The sequence below is a fragment of the Dipteris shenzhenensis genome, chromosome 8 (genome assembly GCF_047967505.1).
Source record: "Dipteris shenzhenensis isolate YYH24624 ecotype China chromosome 8, Dip_SZ_1.0, whole genome shotgun sequence".
Classification (NCBI taxonomy): domain Eukaryota; kingdom Viridiplantae; phylum Streptophyta; class Polypodiopsida; order Gleicheniales; family Dipteridaceae; genus Dipteris; species Dipteris shenzhenensis.
This window is the reverse complement of record NC_141603.1, coordinates 45274812-45288826: the sequence shown is the minus strand read 5'-3', so window position 1 is coordinate 45288826 and position 14015 is coordinate 45274812. Positions and strand designations below refer to the sequence as shown.

The 14015-nt window shown below is 44.5% G+C and overlaps 1 protein-coding gene across 2 annotated transcripts in view; it reads left to right on the top strand.

The window, feature by feature from the left end:
- Nucleotides 1-12637, top strand: part of SYP81 (syntaxin of plants 81) — a 41214-nt gene extending 28577 nt beyond the window's left edge. The window contains exons 5-7 of one of the 2 annotated variants that reach the window (XM_087378119.1): nucleotides 11527-11775; nucleotides 11854-11985; nucleotides 12360-12637. In XM_087378119.1, the coding sequence (XP_087234245.1) occupies nucleotides 11527-11775; nucleotides 11854-11985; nucleotides 12360-12503 (525 nt within the window). In that variant the 3' untranslated portion in view covers nucleotides 12504-12637. The remainder of the gene's footprint in view (nucleotides 1-11526; nucleotides 11776-11853; nucleotides 11986-12359) is intronic. The other variant, XM_087378118.1, reaches the window with a different exon arrangement.
- The last annotated feature ends 1378 nt before the right edge of the window (nucleotides 12638-14015 follow it).

The window sequence follows — 14015 nt, the reverse complement described above, 5'->3', positions numbered from 1 at the left end:
GACTCCCACCGCAAAAGCAATATCCGGACGAGTGGCAACCATGGCATACATCAAAGATCCAACTGCAGATGCATACGGAACCTTGGCCATTTCAGCCTTATCATCATCTGATCTGGGGCTGTCCTTACTGCTGAGTTTTAAATGTGGAGGCAACGGGGTACTAATGGACTTCCCCCCCTCCATTTTAAACCTCTGCAGTACTTTGTCAATATACTCTTTCTGTGACAGAAACAAAAGTCCCTTGGACCTGTCACGAGTAATACGCATGCCAAGAATATGATTTGCATCACCCAAGTCTTTCATGTCAAAAGACTTATGCAGTTGTTTCTTCAAAGCACTAATCTCATGCTGAGATTTACTGGCAATAAGCATGTCATCCACATATAGAATGAGTAGCATCAAACTGCCATCCTTTGCCCGTTTGGTGTACAAGCAATGATCGGTCTCACACCGATGATACCCTTGGGACTGCATGAAGGCATCAAACTTCTTGTACCATTCCCTTGGCGCCTGCTTGAGTCCATACAAGCTCCTCTTGAGCTTACACACAAGCTGTTCTTTCCCTTTAACAGCATATCCCTCTGGCTGACTCATATAGATCTCATCATGAAGATCTCCGTGAAGAAAGGCTGTCTTCACATCCATCTGACATAAATCCATGTCGTCATGAGCAACAAGAGCTAACACTGCTCTCAAAGTAGTCATCTTGACTACCGGGGAAAAGATCTCATCAAAGTCAATGCCCTTCTCCTGCTTAAATCCCTTGGCAACCAATCTGGCCTTATACCGAGGTAAAGCATTTGAATCCACTTTGACTTTGTAAACCCACTTGCATGGCAAAACCTTTCTGCCTGTAGGTAGCTGCACCAAGTCCCATGTATCATTCTGAAGTAGGGAGTCCATTTCTGACTGCATGGCTTTCTCCCACTTCTTTTTCTCTGTTCTTCCCATAGCTTCCTTGAAGCTGGAAGGCTCACCACAATCAGTCAACATGATAAAATCAGCCACATTATTGGCTCCTGGAACAAACCTGGCAGGAGGCCGTTGTGCACGGGTACTCCTCCTCACAAAATGTTCCGGATTAGGCTGCTGTCCAGCCTGTTCTTCATGCATGACGGGTGGCTGTACCACCATATCTGGCTGTTCTACAGCCCCATCTGTTGGCACATCCAGTGGTGCATCATTGGCAAAATTATCTGGCTGATTTTCAGCTTGTATACCCTCTTGAACAGGGTGATCTGCAGCAGGCTGCTGCTGCATATAAATGGGCATTCTTTGCTGTCCAACATCATCATAAATAACCCTCCTGTATTCCACAGGTTGCACGGGTTCCTTGTGTACACTATCTTCTTTAAAGATGACATCATTGCTGCGTATAATCTTCCGTTTAACGGGATCCCATAACTTGTACCCCATTTCACCTTCGTCACCATAACCCATAAAGATGCATCTGATAGACTTTGGATCCAGTTTGGTGCGTAGATCTTTGCGTACATGAGCAAAGCACTCGCAGCCAAATACACGTAAGTGTTTATATGAGGGTGGCTTGCCAGACCACACCTCCTCTGGCACTTTTAACTCCAAAGCCTTATTTGGTGACCTGTTAATAATGTGAACTGCTGTTTGCACGGCTTCTGCCCAAAAGCCATGGGGTAATGCAGCATAAGACAACATACATCGAACCTTTTCTTGAACAGTTCGATTCATCCGCTCACTTGCACCATTTTGAGATGCATTATGAGGGGTTGTGAGTTCCTGTTTGATGCCCTTAGCTTGGCAAAACTGCACAAAAGCATGTGATATATACTCACCCCCATTATCGGATCTGAGGCATTTCAGCCTACGACCTGTCCGATTCTCAACCTGAGCGACAAACTTCTTGAAAGCATCTAAGGCATCTCCCTTATGCTTCAAGAAATAGACCCACACCTTACGTGTGGCATCATCAATGAAAGTAATAAAATATTTTGCACCCCCTAGTGATAACTGTGGCATCTCACACAAATCAGTGTGTACTAGATCAAGTGGTGCTCTATTCTGGGGAGGTCTCCTCTTATGAGGAGTCACAGAATGCTTGCCAAAAATACAATGATCACAAGTAGGCAAATCTGAAAAAGAGAGAGGCGGCAGATAACCCAAACGTGACAGTTCTTGCATTCCTTTAACAGACATGTGTCCCAACCGGCTATGCCACAATGAAACCTTTGGCAGCTCGGTTATGGCAACAACATGATTACCCACACTGGAAACATAAAGAGGATACAAGGTATCACTCTTAAAACCCTCAGCCACTACAGTATGGCCATCAGTAATCACCCATTTGGAATCCCCAAATGTGGTGTGGTAACCACTGTCATCTAATAAGCCAGTGCTAATCAGATTTTTCTTGATTTGCGGCACATGGCGAACACCATCAAACATAAATGACTGTCCATCAGGAAATACTATCTGTATACTGCCAATCCCTGCAATCTGACATGCATAGTTGTTCCCAAGATGAACAACTCCATGAGTACCTGTGTAGGAAGTAAACCACTCCCTATGAGGAGTAACATGAAAAGAGGCACCTGAATCCAAGAGCCAGGTGTGCATGTCATGGCCATCAATAACCAAAGCATGTGCTATTACAGCAGAAGAGCATAAAACATCATGTATGTCACTGTCACTGTCCTCTGCTGCAACATTCACTGCATCCAAGTCATCTGCCTTGGCCTTGCCTTTGCCTTTGCTTGCATTTCCTGCATCCTTTGTTTCAGCCTTCTTGGCTTTCTGATCCCGTATGAACTTGAAGCACTTCGACTTCACATGTCCCTTCTTGCCACAATAAAAGCATTCGATGTCCTTTTTGCCACGGGACTGACTGCGGGATTTGGACTTACTAGCAGATCTCCCCTTCTGCTGAGTCCTGCCTCTGTCCTGTACCTGCAAAGCATTTGAAGACTTGCTGCCCACATTATTCTTCCTGCTTATCTCCTCCATAAGGAGAGAGCTCTCTACATCAGCATAAATAAGAGTGGCATTCGAGTTTGACAGGGTGGTCTTGAAAGTGTCCCAACTCTCAGGGAGGGTACACAGCAAGAAAGTAGCCTTGAACTCCTCATCAAGGTTCAACCCCTGTGCAATCAGCTGTGTAAAGATAGCATTGAACTCACTCAAGTGTGAGGTCATAGCTGTACCTTCCTTCATGCGAAGATCAACCAGCTTCTTCAGCCAATAAACCTTACTGGCTGAGCTCTTTTGGGCATATAATTCTTCTAGTCTTTGCCATAGACCATAAGAGGTCTTTTCAGCCTGTACATTGAACACAAGAGTGTCTGAAATAGTGAGCATGATAGCTGCCCTCGCGGACAAATCAAGCTCTTCCCAGTCATCAGCTGCCATATCAGATGGCTTGACACCCTTTACCCTTATGGGCTTAGCAATCTTCTTTAACAGGAGTACATTCAAGCACTGTTCTACCCATAATGCATAGTTGTGTGCTCCTTCCAGTTTCTTTATGTTCAGAATTGAAGAATCACCTCCCCCTGATGCCATATCAGATGAGGAAAATACCTGACTCCCTGGAAGTAAAAAGGCTGAATAAAGGTTCTGATTTCTCAGAAAAAGCCTGCTCTATTCTAGAGCCAGAAGCACTCTCAATGGTGCTGTTTTTTTACTGTCAGTAAAATCTGCAGCAAAACAGTAAATGTCCCTGCAACTACTGTACCTTCTGACAAACTGTTCTGAGCTCAGAGAGGCATAAAAAACAGTAATTTCAGACTGCTGCTGCTGCTCAACAAGTGCTTAACAGTGCACAATCATCTGACAAAACCACCAACACTGCTGTAAACACTGCTGTACTGACTGTACTGATCACTTCTCCCACCTCAGATGAGGTATTGCACTGAGTTAAATTGCAGAAACCACTTGACTAACACCCCAAAAAAAAACAGTAAATGATCCTTCAGTCTGTCACAAAACCTGCAACAGTAAATGGGATAAATCCCAAGCAATCACCCTTATACCAAGGGGAGAAAATGCATCTGAAGATCTCTGTCGGTAACCCAAGTGCTATCAAACAAAGTCTGGGCAAAAGCCCCTTGATCTGACACCTGAATCAAGTGGAGAACACCTCAACACTGAGGTAGCATGCAATATGAAGTCTCTCTGACACTTGTACCTGACAATGTGCAATGCATAGACTGCCCCTGTGTACTCAGTAACAACACAAATCACAAAGTACAAACACCAAGTAGAAAATCTTTTGAGCATTGTCAACGATGGGCAGTTAGGGACCGAGTAAACTCGATGCGCCCTGACCAAGCGTGGCTCAACTGAGATTTTCAAAGTGCGTACAAAGAATGTGACCTGCAACAAATGTCACCAAATGCACTGCGGAAACAAAGCAAATGTGTGCTCCCTGGCTACACACTGCCTCAAGGCATATACTCCTTTGAAAATGGTCACCCAAAACTGAGAATTGCACTCAGTAAATGCATAGAAGCCTCTGCAAAACAAGCATCTGACCTTCCTGAAGGACAAGTAATTGCACAAACACCACCACTGTGGCACAAATCACCTCAAGCGTGAGTGACACGAGAGTACCTGATGTACCTCAACAAATGCACAGTATACTGCTAGAATGCTTCAGGAATGTATCAGAAATACTTCATGTACTGCGCGCACATGCACAAAACAGAGTGCTTCAGCACTATTCCTTTTTTAATCAGAAAATCTGCTGTACTTTTTAGTACCTGCAAAGTACCTGTTGTACTTCTGTCCCTGCAGAGTACCTGTGTACTATTGGTGCCTTATAGCAGGCACGCTTCCCCCCAAAACAAGTCTTGCAGCAGAAAGTGTACCTGCGGGTGAACAAGACTGCCGTACAAAATGCCAAGACTCCCGTACAAAGTTGTACGGCAGTCCGTACGGCTGTACGGACAGTCCGTACAACTGATGTATGAATGGCTGCACACAGCAGCTATGCTGCTGTACTGCTGCAGCTTGACGACGCCCGCGCCCGCAACAAAGGCCTGCAGCCCTACGAAATGCGCCGCCTTAGATCTGCCGTACGAAATGCGCTGCCCTTGGAGGTGACCTGCGAAATGCGCCGCCCTAGGGACTGAGAAAAAACGCCCAGCTGCAGTACGAAATGCGCCGCGCAGAAGTCCTGCAGCCCGCGACCGCGCCTTCACTCTGATGCCCTCGAAAACGCGCCGCCTGCAACCTGACGATGCCCGCGCCCGCGACCACGCTGTCGCCCTGTAGGCGAAAATGCGCCGCCGTACGGCTCTGCGCCCTGGTCCGCTGCGATGTCGAGCCCGTCCGTACGGCCGTACGGACGACGTCCGTCCGTACGGATCTGTCCGTACGTCCGTACGGTACGGATGAGGTAGGCAGATGAGGCTAGGGAGAGAAGGCTTGATAGGCTCTGATACCAGTTGAGAGGGGGGGAGTAGTGAAAGAGAGCAAGAGAGTGAGAGTGAGAGAGAGTGACACTCTAGTGCGGGTGTGAAGTGAGAGTGAGCCACACCACAAACTCACTTATGTTTTATTAGGATTAGGTTTACCCTATGACTGTCTTAGGACAGTCATAGGTGTCCTATCTTTTAAAAGAAGGGTTGGCAATGTGCCTTTACCCCAACATGGAGTTGGATTCTATTGAGCTGAATGGGACCTCAGAGTTAGTACCCTGCCCGCAACGACGTTCCATCATTGTTGTCAAATGGCTCTACAAGACCAAGTATTCCTCTGATGGAAGTGTGGATAAGCACAAAGCCTGACTTGTTGCGAAAGGATACTCTTAGCGCCTTGGGTTTGATTATGATGACACGTTTGCTCCTACTGCCAGGATAGCCACTCTTCGGACAGTTCTTGCAGTTGCAGCTCATGAGCAGGCCCATCTATCAGATGGATATTAAATCTGCATTTCTCAATGGTGATTTGAAGGAAGAGATATATGTGGAGCAACCGCTTGGGTTTACCAAGTCATCTGGTATGGTTTACAGGCTACAGAAAGCTTTATATGGGCTTAAGTAAGCTCCTCGAGCATGGAATCAGAAGATTGATGAGTTCTTTGCTCGCAAGCACTTCCGCAAATCTCGGGCTGATCCCAACTTGTACATTTACCGTGAAGGAAGACTTCTTTCCCTCATTATCTTATATGTTGATGATTTGTTCATTACAGGACGTCATGGCGTCCATATTGCCGAGACCAAGGCAGCTCTTTCGCAAGCCTTTGAGATGACAGATCTCGGTCTTCTACACTTCTTCTTGGGTCTGGAGATTTCACAGGGACCGGAGGGTTGCTTTGTGTCCCAGAAACGTTATACTCGGGGCCTTCTGGAGGCTTTTCATATGTCCGACTGTCGTGCCATTTCTTCACCCATGGACCCCAGTACTAAATTGACCAAGCATGATCCCAGTGATCCAGTGGATGCAAGCAGATCCTGTAAATTGATTGGATCTCTGATTTGGCTCCTCAATACCAGACTAGATCCATGTTACTCTGTTGGTCTTCTCAGTTCTTTCATGCAAAGACCTAAGAAGACTCATTGGGACGCTGGTCTGCGAATCCTTCGTTATCTTCAAGGATCTCACAATCGAGGGTTGTTATTTCAGTCCAGACAGCATTCCAGGATCCAGCTTTTAGGTTGGAGTGACTCCGACTGGGGAGGAGATTCCGACACTCGCCGTTTCCCCACCGGGTATTGTTTTACTCTCGGCTTGGCCGCCATCACTTGGAGTACTAAGAGGAAACGGACAATCCCTCTCTCTTCTACCGAGGCAGAGTATCATGCTGGCTACTTGTGAGGTAGTTTGGCTCCGACGACTGCTTGGAGAGATTGGGTTCCCATAGACATCCCCGACAGTCATCCACAGTGAGTTGTATTGCTCTTGTCCTGTGTTTCATGCTCGCACCAAGCATATTGAGATCCAGTAACACTATGTTCGGGAGAAGGCTCTTAATGACATGATCCTGTTGAGTACTGCAAGACGGAGGACAATAAGGCAGACCTCTTCACCCAGCCCTTGGCGCAGCAGCTGCTTAGTGATCATTCCATCTTCCTCCGGATGATTCTTGATCCAGGAGCTGAGAGGGGGTGTTAGAGTTCATCTCTTGTCTCCCTGAGTGAGGGCCTTGATTGTAGGTTTGCCCGCCCGGCGCCCATGTGAGGGAGTGTCAAGGCCATTGTTGTGGGTTTGCCCATCCCAGAGAGGCAGAGCGGGTTCACCATGGAGGTCTGGCCTTGGGCATGGCTGTCTGCCACTGTTTCGAGGTCACAGAGGGGATGCCATCTGTTCGGAGCTCTGCGGGGGTCTGCAGGCCTATCCCAGGCCTGCTAGAGGCACGCAGGGGGGTGCGTACAGCCCGCCTTGGGGCCGCACGTGTGCGCCTGGTTGGCACCCTGGTTTTGGGGCCCTTTGGCCGCCCAGGAGCTGACCCCATAGCCGACCTGCTGGTCGGTCTGCACAGGCAGGAGTCGGGCCATTTAGTTGGCTACCTACGCTCCCCTCAGTCGGTTAGTTGGGGCAGGGGGTGACCCTATAAATAGGGCCCCCTCCCTCCCTTGTTTCTCATCTCAGCTCACACTTGGGGCAGTCACCAGTGGAGGGTTTTTCTCCAGCAGTACAGGAGGTTTTTCTTGAGATCTTGTGCAAGTCTCTCTTGTTCTCCTGCGCTCTCTTGTGAGTGTTTGCTGTTTTCTCTCCGTTGCTGCTCTCTGCACTTCTGACACATACGCGGTTTTGGTACCTTATTCTCGGCCCTCAATGTGAAGAAGGTGTTGGTACATGAGTTGGTACATTTTGTGCTTGGTTCTTCATATCAATACATATTCTCTAGGCTGTTTATGACTCTCTCTAGATTGGAATTGTCTTTTGATTCATGCATGAACATGGAGTGAGTTGGTTCCAAGAGTGACACTATGTGATCTCAGTCTGTTTCTTTCCACTGCATGGGAATTGGCTACAGCAAGTAACTCCCTTCTCTGACAATTAATAGATCGTCTAACATGTACAAGTCTTGCATGATGGACAAAACAGCCATTTCCCACAAACTCAGACTTCAAGGCAAATCGTATAAATACCTGAGTCATGTCTTGCCATTTGATTCGATATGCTACATGACCCCATTTGGATTGCCAATCAAAAGATATAGGTTGTCAAAGCTTGGCTGTTTTGGGCAATCAACATAGATTTTCAAAAAAATGAAGAATGCCATGCTCATCAAGTTTTTTGTCCAAACACGAATGAGCTCCTAATTTTATAAAACTCGCCTTTATAAAAACAGTGGCACGCGCCAAACTCCAGGGAAGTGAACTCACCCCCTTCTTAGCTATGGAAGTCTTGAGCCTCTTTTCAGCATGGAATGCCTTTGACTTTTTCGTAACAAATAGATCTTTCCATCAAATACCAAATATACAACTTCACCAATTGATAGAGTGGGCGCATCCCCACAACTATACAAGTGAGCTAATTGCACTGTTTAGTAAAGTTACATGCATCAGAATAATCATTTATGAAGTTATGGCTAATTTTGTCCACCAAGTTTAGAGCACAGTCGCCCATTTTAGTCTATCATTTCTCAAGGTTGAGGATGGTAGGGTAGCCCACTTTGGCGCTCCTTTTTCAAAGGGGGTCTCTAGAAAAAAAACATTGATGCATGCTGCAAATCTCAAGGGATCAAGTGAAAACTAACTACCGCTTACTGTCCTGTACATAATGGTGTTATAGAGTAAAAGGCAAAGTCCTATTGTTGCTGTCTTTGTTGGTTGCCTCTCCTTGATGTAATGTCCCATCTTGTTGCAATAAGAGGGTGGCTAATACTTGTATAAATGGATGCTCAAGTATGTGTGGGTGTGTGGATTTGTATGTGTGAGAGCATATTTTTATACTATGGTCTACACCCACTGTTGGGCGCTGATGACGTCAGTGGGGATGTCATAGTAGCTAGTCCCTGCTATGCATGATGGAGTTTATGGTTTTCAACCTTGTGAGTGACTATCATGAGATTGAAACTGCACTATGTTTTGTTTTTAGAGGATGAGTTTGGGAATGTTCCCGGATTCATCTAGGTATATGCTTCTGCCGTATTAGCGGACATGCAAATTTCACCTTGTGAAGTTTTCGTCCAAGTTGCGGCCTGCTGGTATTGTGATAATTCTTTCTATCTTAAATGGTGCGTTGCCCTATCAGCTAGATATAGATTTAGATGCTTGTTGGGAAGAGACTAAAATGAAAATGCTTAGACTTCACAAGCAATTGTAGCTTGAATGAAGAGATTTTGGACTACCTTTTGATTAGCCTTCTCCTTTAGTGCTAGCCTTCATCATGGCTGAGTCTGCCCTTCACCTCCGGAGTGCCGACAGAAACTCAGTACAAAGACTTTGTATAAATGGATGCTCAAGTATGTGTGGGTGTGTGGATTTGTATGTGTGAGAGCATATTTTTATACTATGGTCTACACCCACTGTTGGGCGCTGATGACGTCAGTGGGGATGTCATAGTAGCTAGTCCCTGCTATGCATGATGGAGTTTATGGTTTTCAACCTTGTGAGTGACTATCATGAGATTGAAACTGCACTATGTTGTGTTTTTAGAGGATGAGTTTGGAAATGTTCCTGGATTCATCTAGGTAGGTGGCTAATACACGACTCGTACGCATAGGGGGGCTACCAGAGGGCTGGTTTGAAGGAACTCAAAAGGAAACACTGGAAAATATCATGGAAAGAACCCCACAACTAGAATGGGATGCTGAAGACATAATAGTTGTCTTACAGGAGGGGACACAAGCCAAAGTATGCTTCTAGAACAAGATGAAAAGAAGCAAGATTCTTAAGCAAACCAATAAGCTGAAAGGCACTAAAATATGATAGCGGAGAAGCTCACCCCAACTTAGCTAGTAAATGCCATGACAAGTCCTTGTTAGCTGAAAGGAAGCTTGTTCAGCACAAGCTTTGCCAAAGTCTCTGTGTCAAGGTCCTCACCTATGGAAGCCAACTGATCTCATATCACATTGATCTTGGTTAGGAGCTCTTGTACCTTATCTCTTTAATAATCACGAGATTTCATATTGTATTGAAGATTCAAGGTCTGAATGCTCATACGAATTCGAGCATCATGAGCAGTTGAGGCTAAATGAATTAATGGTATGGCATTGCTCTTTGTTGTTTGGCTAAGGGGTGCATACGCATTCACATACTCCTCCCATGCTGGATCTGGTGGTATCACTATTGTACCTACCGTGGTACCAATAGGCTTTAAGTATGAGTCCTTTGTGAGCTTCTGCAGTCTTTGTGAAGAAATGAGACTCTTGGCCCTAAGTTTCCACAATTGTTAGTTGGGCGGCGGGCCTAGCAAGTGCTATCTTCTCCAAACTTTGAGATGGGAAGATACTCTGTTTCATCCCATATAATGACTGGGGAGTGGGAGCAAACACTAGAATACATTTGTTGCTGATTGAAGCTCCTTGCTGACATTGGCTGCAAGAATAGCACATGTTACTTTATATTTTTTAATAGGATTTCACAGACCTTGTTATTTCTTCAAAATATTCGTTGCAATGACCATATTACTTTAGAGATATTTTTGGCATGGTTTCACTGTGTCCCATTAACCATCTTTGCTATGGTGTTGGCATTTTTCGCAAGGGTAGCCGCATATGACACTCTTTACATTGTTTGGTGATGGGATGATTGGATCTGGTGTATGTAGTGGATTCCATGCAGTGGAATTGTTAGCCTTTCAGCTTCAGTTAGACAATTTAGTTCGGACCACCCTTGAGATCAACATGCCATGTGTGGCTGGCATGCTCTGCACATTCCTAGGGTGTTTGTGCCCACCAGTTAAGTTCCTCGCACTCTGTGCCCTTGGGAGTGAACCTTGGTGTGTTGGACGGTTGCTTTTGTCACAACGCTGAAGGCATGCGAGTTCTCTGCATCAATCTCTATGCTCTACGTTAGTTTAGGAGCTGTTGTTGTTGTTTGTTTGTTTGTGGGGGATAGCTTCCAAGCAAGAGTGGAGAGGGGCACTAGGGCTTGGCAGACCCCCCTCTCCCCTGATATGTTACGAGGTCTGATTGTGGTATGAACTTTCTGTAGCTTGCTCCTTGGCCACTTCCCATCCGTTTTCTCTGGCCAAAACACCATCTCAGAAAGGGCAGCTCTTGTAGAAATGCATTTCCCCATTTTGGAGGCAGGGAGATGCAGTACCCCATGGGTATGTGTTCACATCAGTCAAGTACAGCACTTTATCTACTCCTTGAAGCAACATTGCAAGTTGGTCTAGAGTCCTCATATCTCCAAGTTGCAACTTGATTTTGATAACAGATATTGACGATTTGTTGGTCTTTTCCAATACTTTAGACTAAGGTCATGTCCTCAGGGTGTGGCACCAGGCTCTTCCGAAATGTACTTCCGTGTAAGCATCAATAAATAATTGGTCTCTTTATACCTGTATTTATGTTGCATGCATGCAATGTGTGTATGAGAATGCCCATGAGTGTATTTGGAAATTGACTGTTTAAGTAACAGGTGTGTTTTTCAGGTGCTTATTCTGAGTGAGCGTCTACATGCTGTGACTGCTCTGTTTGACCAATTCCGTGCTGTACGCTTTCAAGAAGCTATTGAGAAAAGTGTGCCCCGGTGGAGGAAAGGGGTTGAACATACCACAACTACAAAGCCATCATTTGATTCAATGTATAAATGGCAAGATCAGGAGGTGGCTCAGCAAGAACCTCAGTCTGCATTGGAGTTAAAACAAGAGTGGTTAGAGGAAGAGACACATGCACTGCAGGTAATTGTAATTATATTCCACAATGATGTGAGCTTGTCTATCCTGATGGAAGCATTTTACTGATTGCATTCTTGACAGGTCGAATTGACAAATCTGCTTGATACAGTACAAGAGACAGAGAGAAAGATGATTGAGATGTCAGTGTTGAATCACTTGTTCTCTACCCATGTGCTACAACAAGCCCAGCAAATTGAATTGCTGTACCAGCAGGTTTGAAATAGAAGTTTTCCTTGTTATAAATTATTGAGGTTTAACACACATATTCACACACACACACATGCACGTGATCACCAGCTCTTGCATATGCATGTCATTGTGACATTATCTGTAATTCTATGTTTTTTTTAGCAGTATTATTATATTTCAGACCTTTCCCTTTAACACAACTGCATGAGTATTATGAGTGCATATGTGCATGTTCTGTGTATGGTGCATGTGTGTGGAGGTGGGGCATATCTGTACACTGTGTGTGCACATCATCACCCTTCTATTTCTGCTTCATTATATTGCCCTGTTTCTTTGTCACCAAAGAGAACAAAATGAGAAAATTATTGCTTTTTGACTTAACGATTTGTTTCATGAAGGCTTTGGAAGCAACGGACAACGTTGACAGAGGGAACAGGGAAATTAGAAAAGCAATAGATCGATCAAGCAGCAGTCGGACATTTCTGCTTCTGTTTCTTATCGTTATGCCTCTTGCCCTTTTATTTTTGCATTGGTATAACTGACATTATTCTGAGATGTCCATGTTCTGCCATGGCAAGCAGTGTCATACTTCCAGTATATTTCGGGATTCATTATTTGTTTAAATGCACATTACTTCTGATGCCTGAATTCCAGTGGTTAATAGAGGATTGTGTTCCATTCAATATCGAGTTTTGGAGCTTGCAGTAGTATTTGAAGCAATCAAAGTGTACATTGGTTGTCACACCGGTTATCATCAGTTTTAGACAGGTAAACAGTCAAGATAGGAAGAGAGTTTTTCAAACAGATGGACTGCCTATTAGAGGAGTTACAAGTAGATTGCTTTGGGCTTTTAGGACGTTTCCATGATCATGTTATCATTTAAATAGTCTAAAAGAGCAGCTAGGCACTCAATTGAACCAAAGCACTGAGCTTCATGTCTTAAATATTTCACTTGTAGCTTAAATTTGCCGTTTTCTCACTTCTAAGTATTTCTTATGAGCATAATATATCGGACAATTGAGTTACCATGGTACAAAAGTCGCACAAAAAGCTTTTGATTTTTAAATGTGGGACATGCCACAAGCGGCCTTTTAAAAAAGATATCAAAGAAGCACATATATCCTTGCTTTTCAAAATCCATTCACTCTGTGCATTTATTTGTGTTGGGAAAGTTGGCCCTCCCGTTTTGTCTAGACATGTGTTCACAAAGTATCTGTGCACTTAAATCCGAGTCTTTTGAGCTGTGATTTATCTAGAGGTTCATAAGGTTTTCAGTACAATCCTAGGCGTTATACTGTGTGTTTTTCAATGTCTACTTTAAATTTACTCTGGGAATAACTATCTGCTTCACGATGACATTCCTTTACTTCTTTGACACATTGTTTACATTCAAATACATCCCAACACAGTCACTTGTGCATGGTATGAAATGCTCCATTCTGTAATGCTGTACCGGAATGGTTGGTTGAGTCTCCAGTCTTTTTTTTATTGTTGTGGCAGGTCATATATGATCTCTCTAGAGTTGTATTCGATTGTAACTTCTATTCAGTTGGGTGTGTTGATTGTGGGCTGGCCTAGCTTTTGGGAATCATCTCCCTTGAGCATTGTTTTTCATTAAATTTGGCTGCTAGTGCTTTCCGCGGTTGGTTTTAGATTACCTACAATTTAAATCCTACTACGCTTTCCTAGAACTTGCTTATTATATTGAAACAATACACATGTTATGATAAACATAAGCTAGAGTATTTTGTCATAAAGATCACATTGTGGCACAAGTATCTCACAAATTCAATAGCATAATCCAAGGGCTAAACATTTTGAGTTATGGTAATCATTATTGCGTGCAAGCCCAAATTTTACATTATTCCATACTTATAAATACGGGTTACAAACATGTTTCACGGTGAAGAGCGCGTAAACTTCTTGGTCTCTCTCTCTCTCTCTCTCTCTCTCTCTCTCTCTCTCACATGGGCCTACTAGATGTTGGATTTGACCCAACAGAGTTTGGGATAGTAAGACACTTGGATGACTCACCATAGGTGATCAGGTATGGA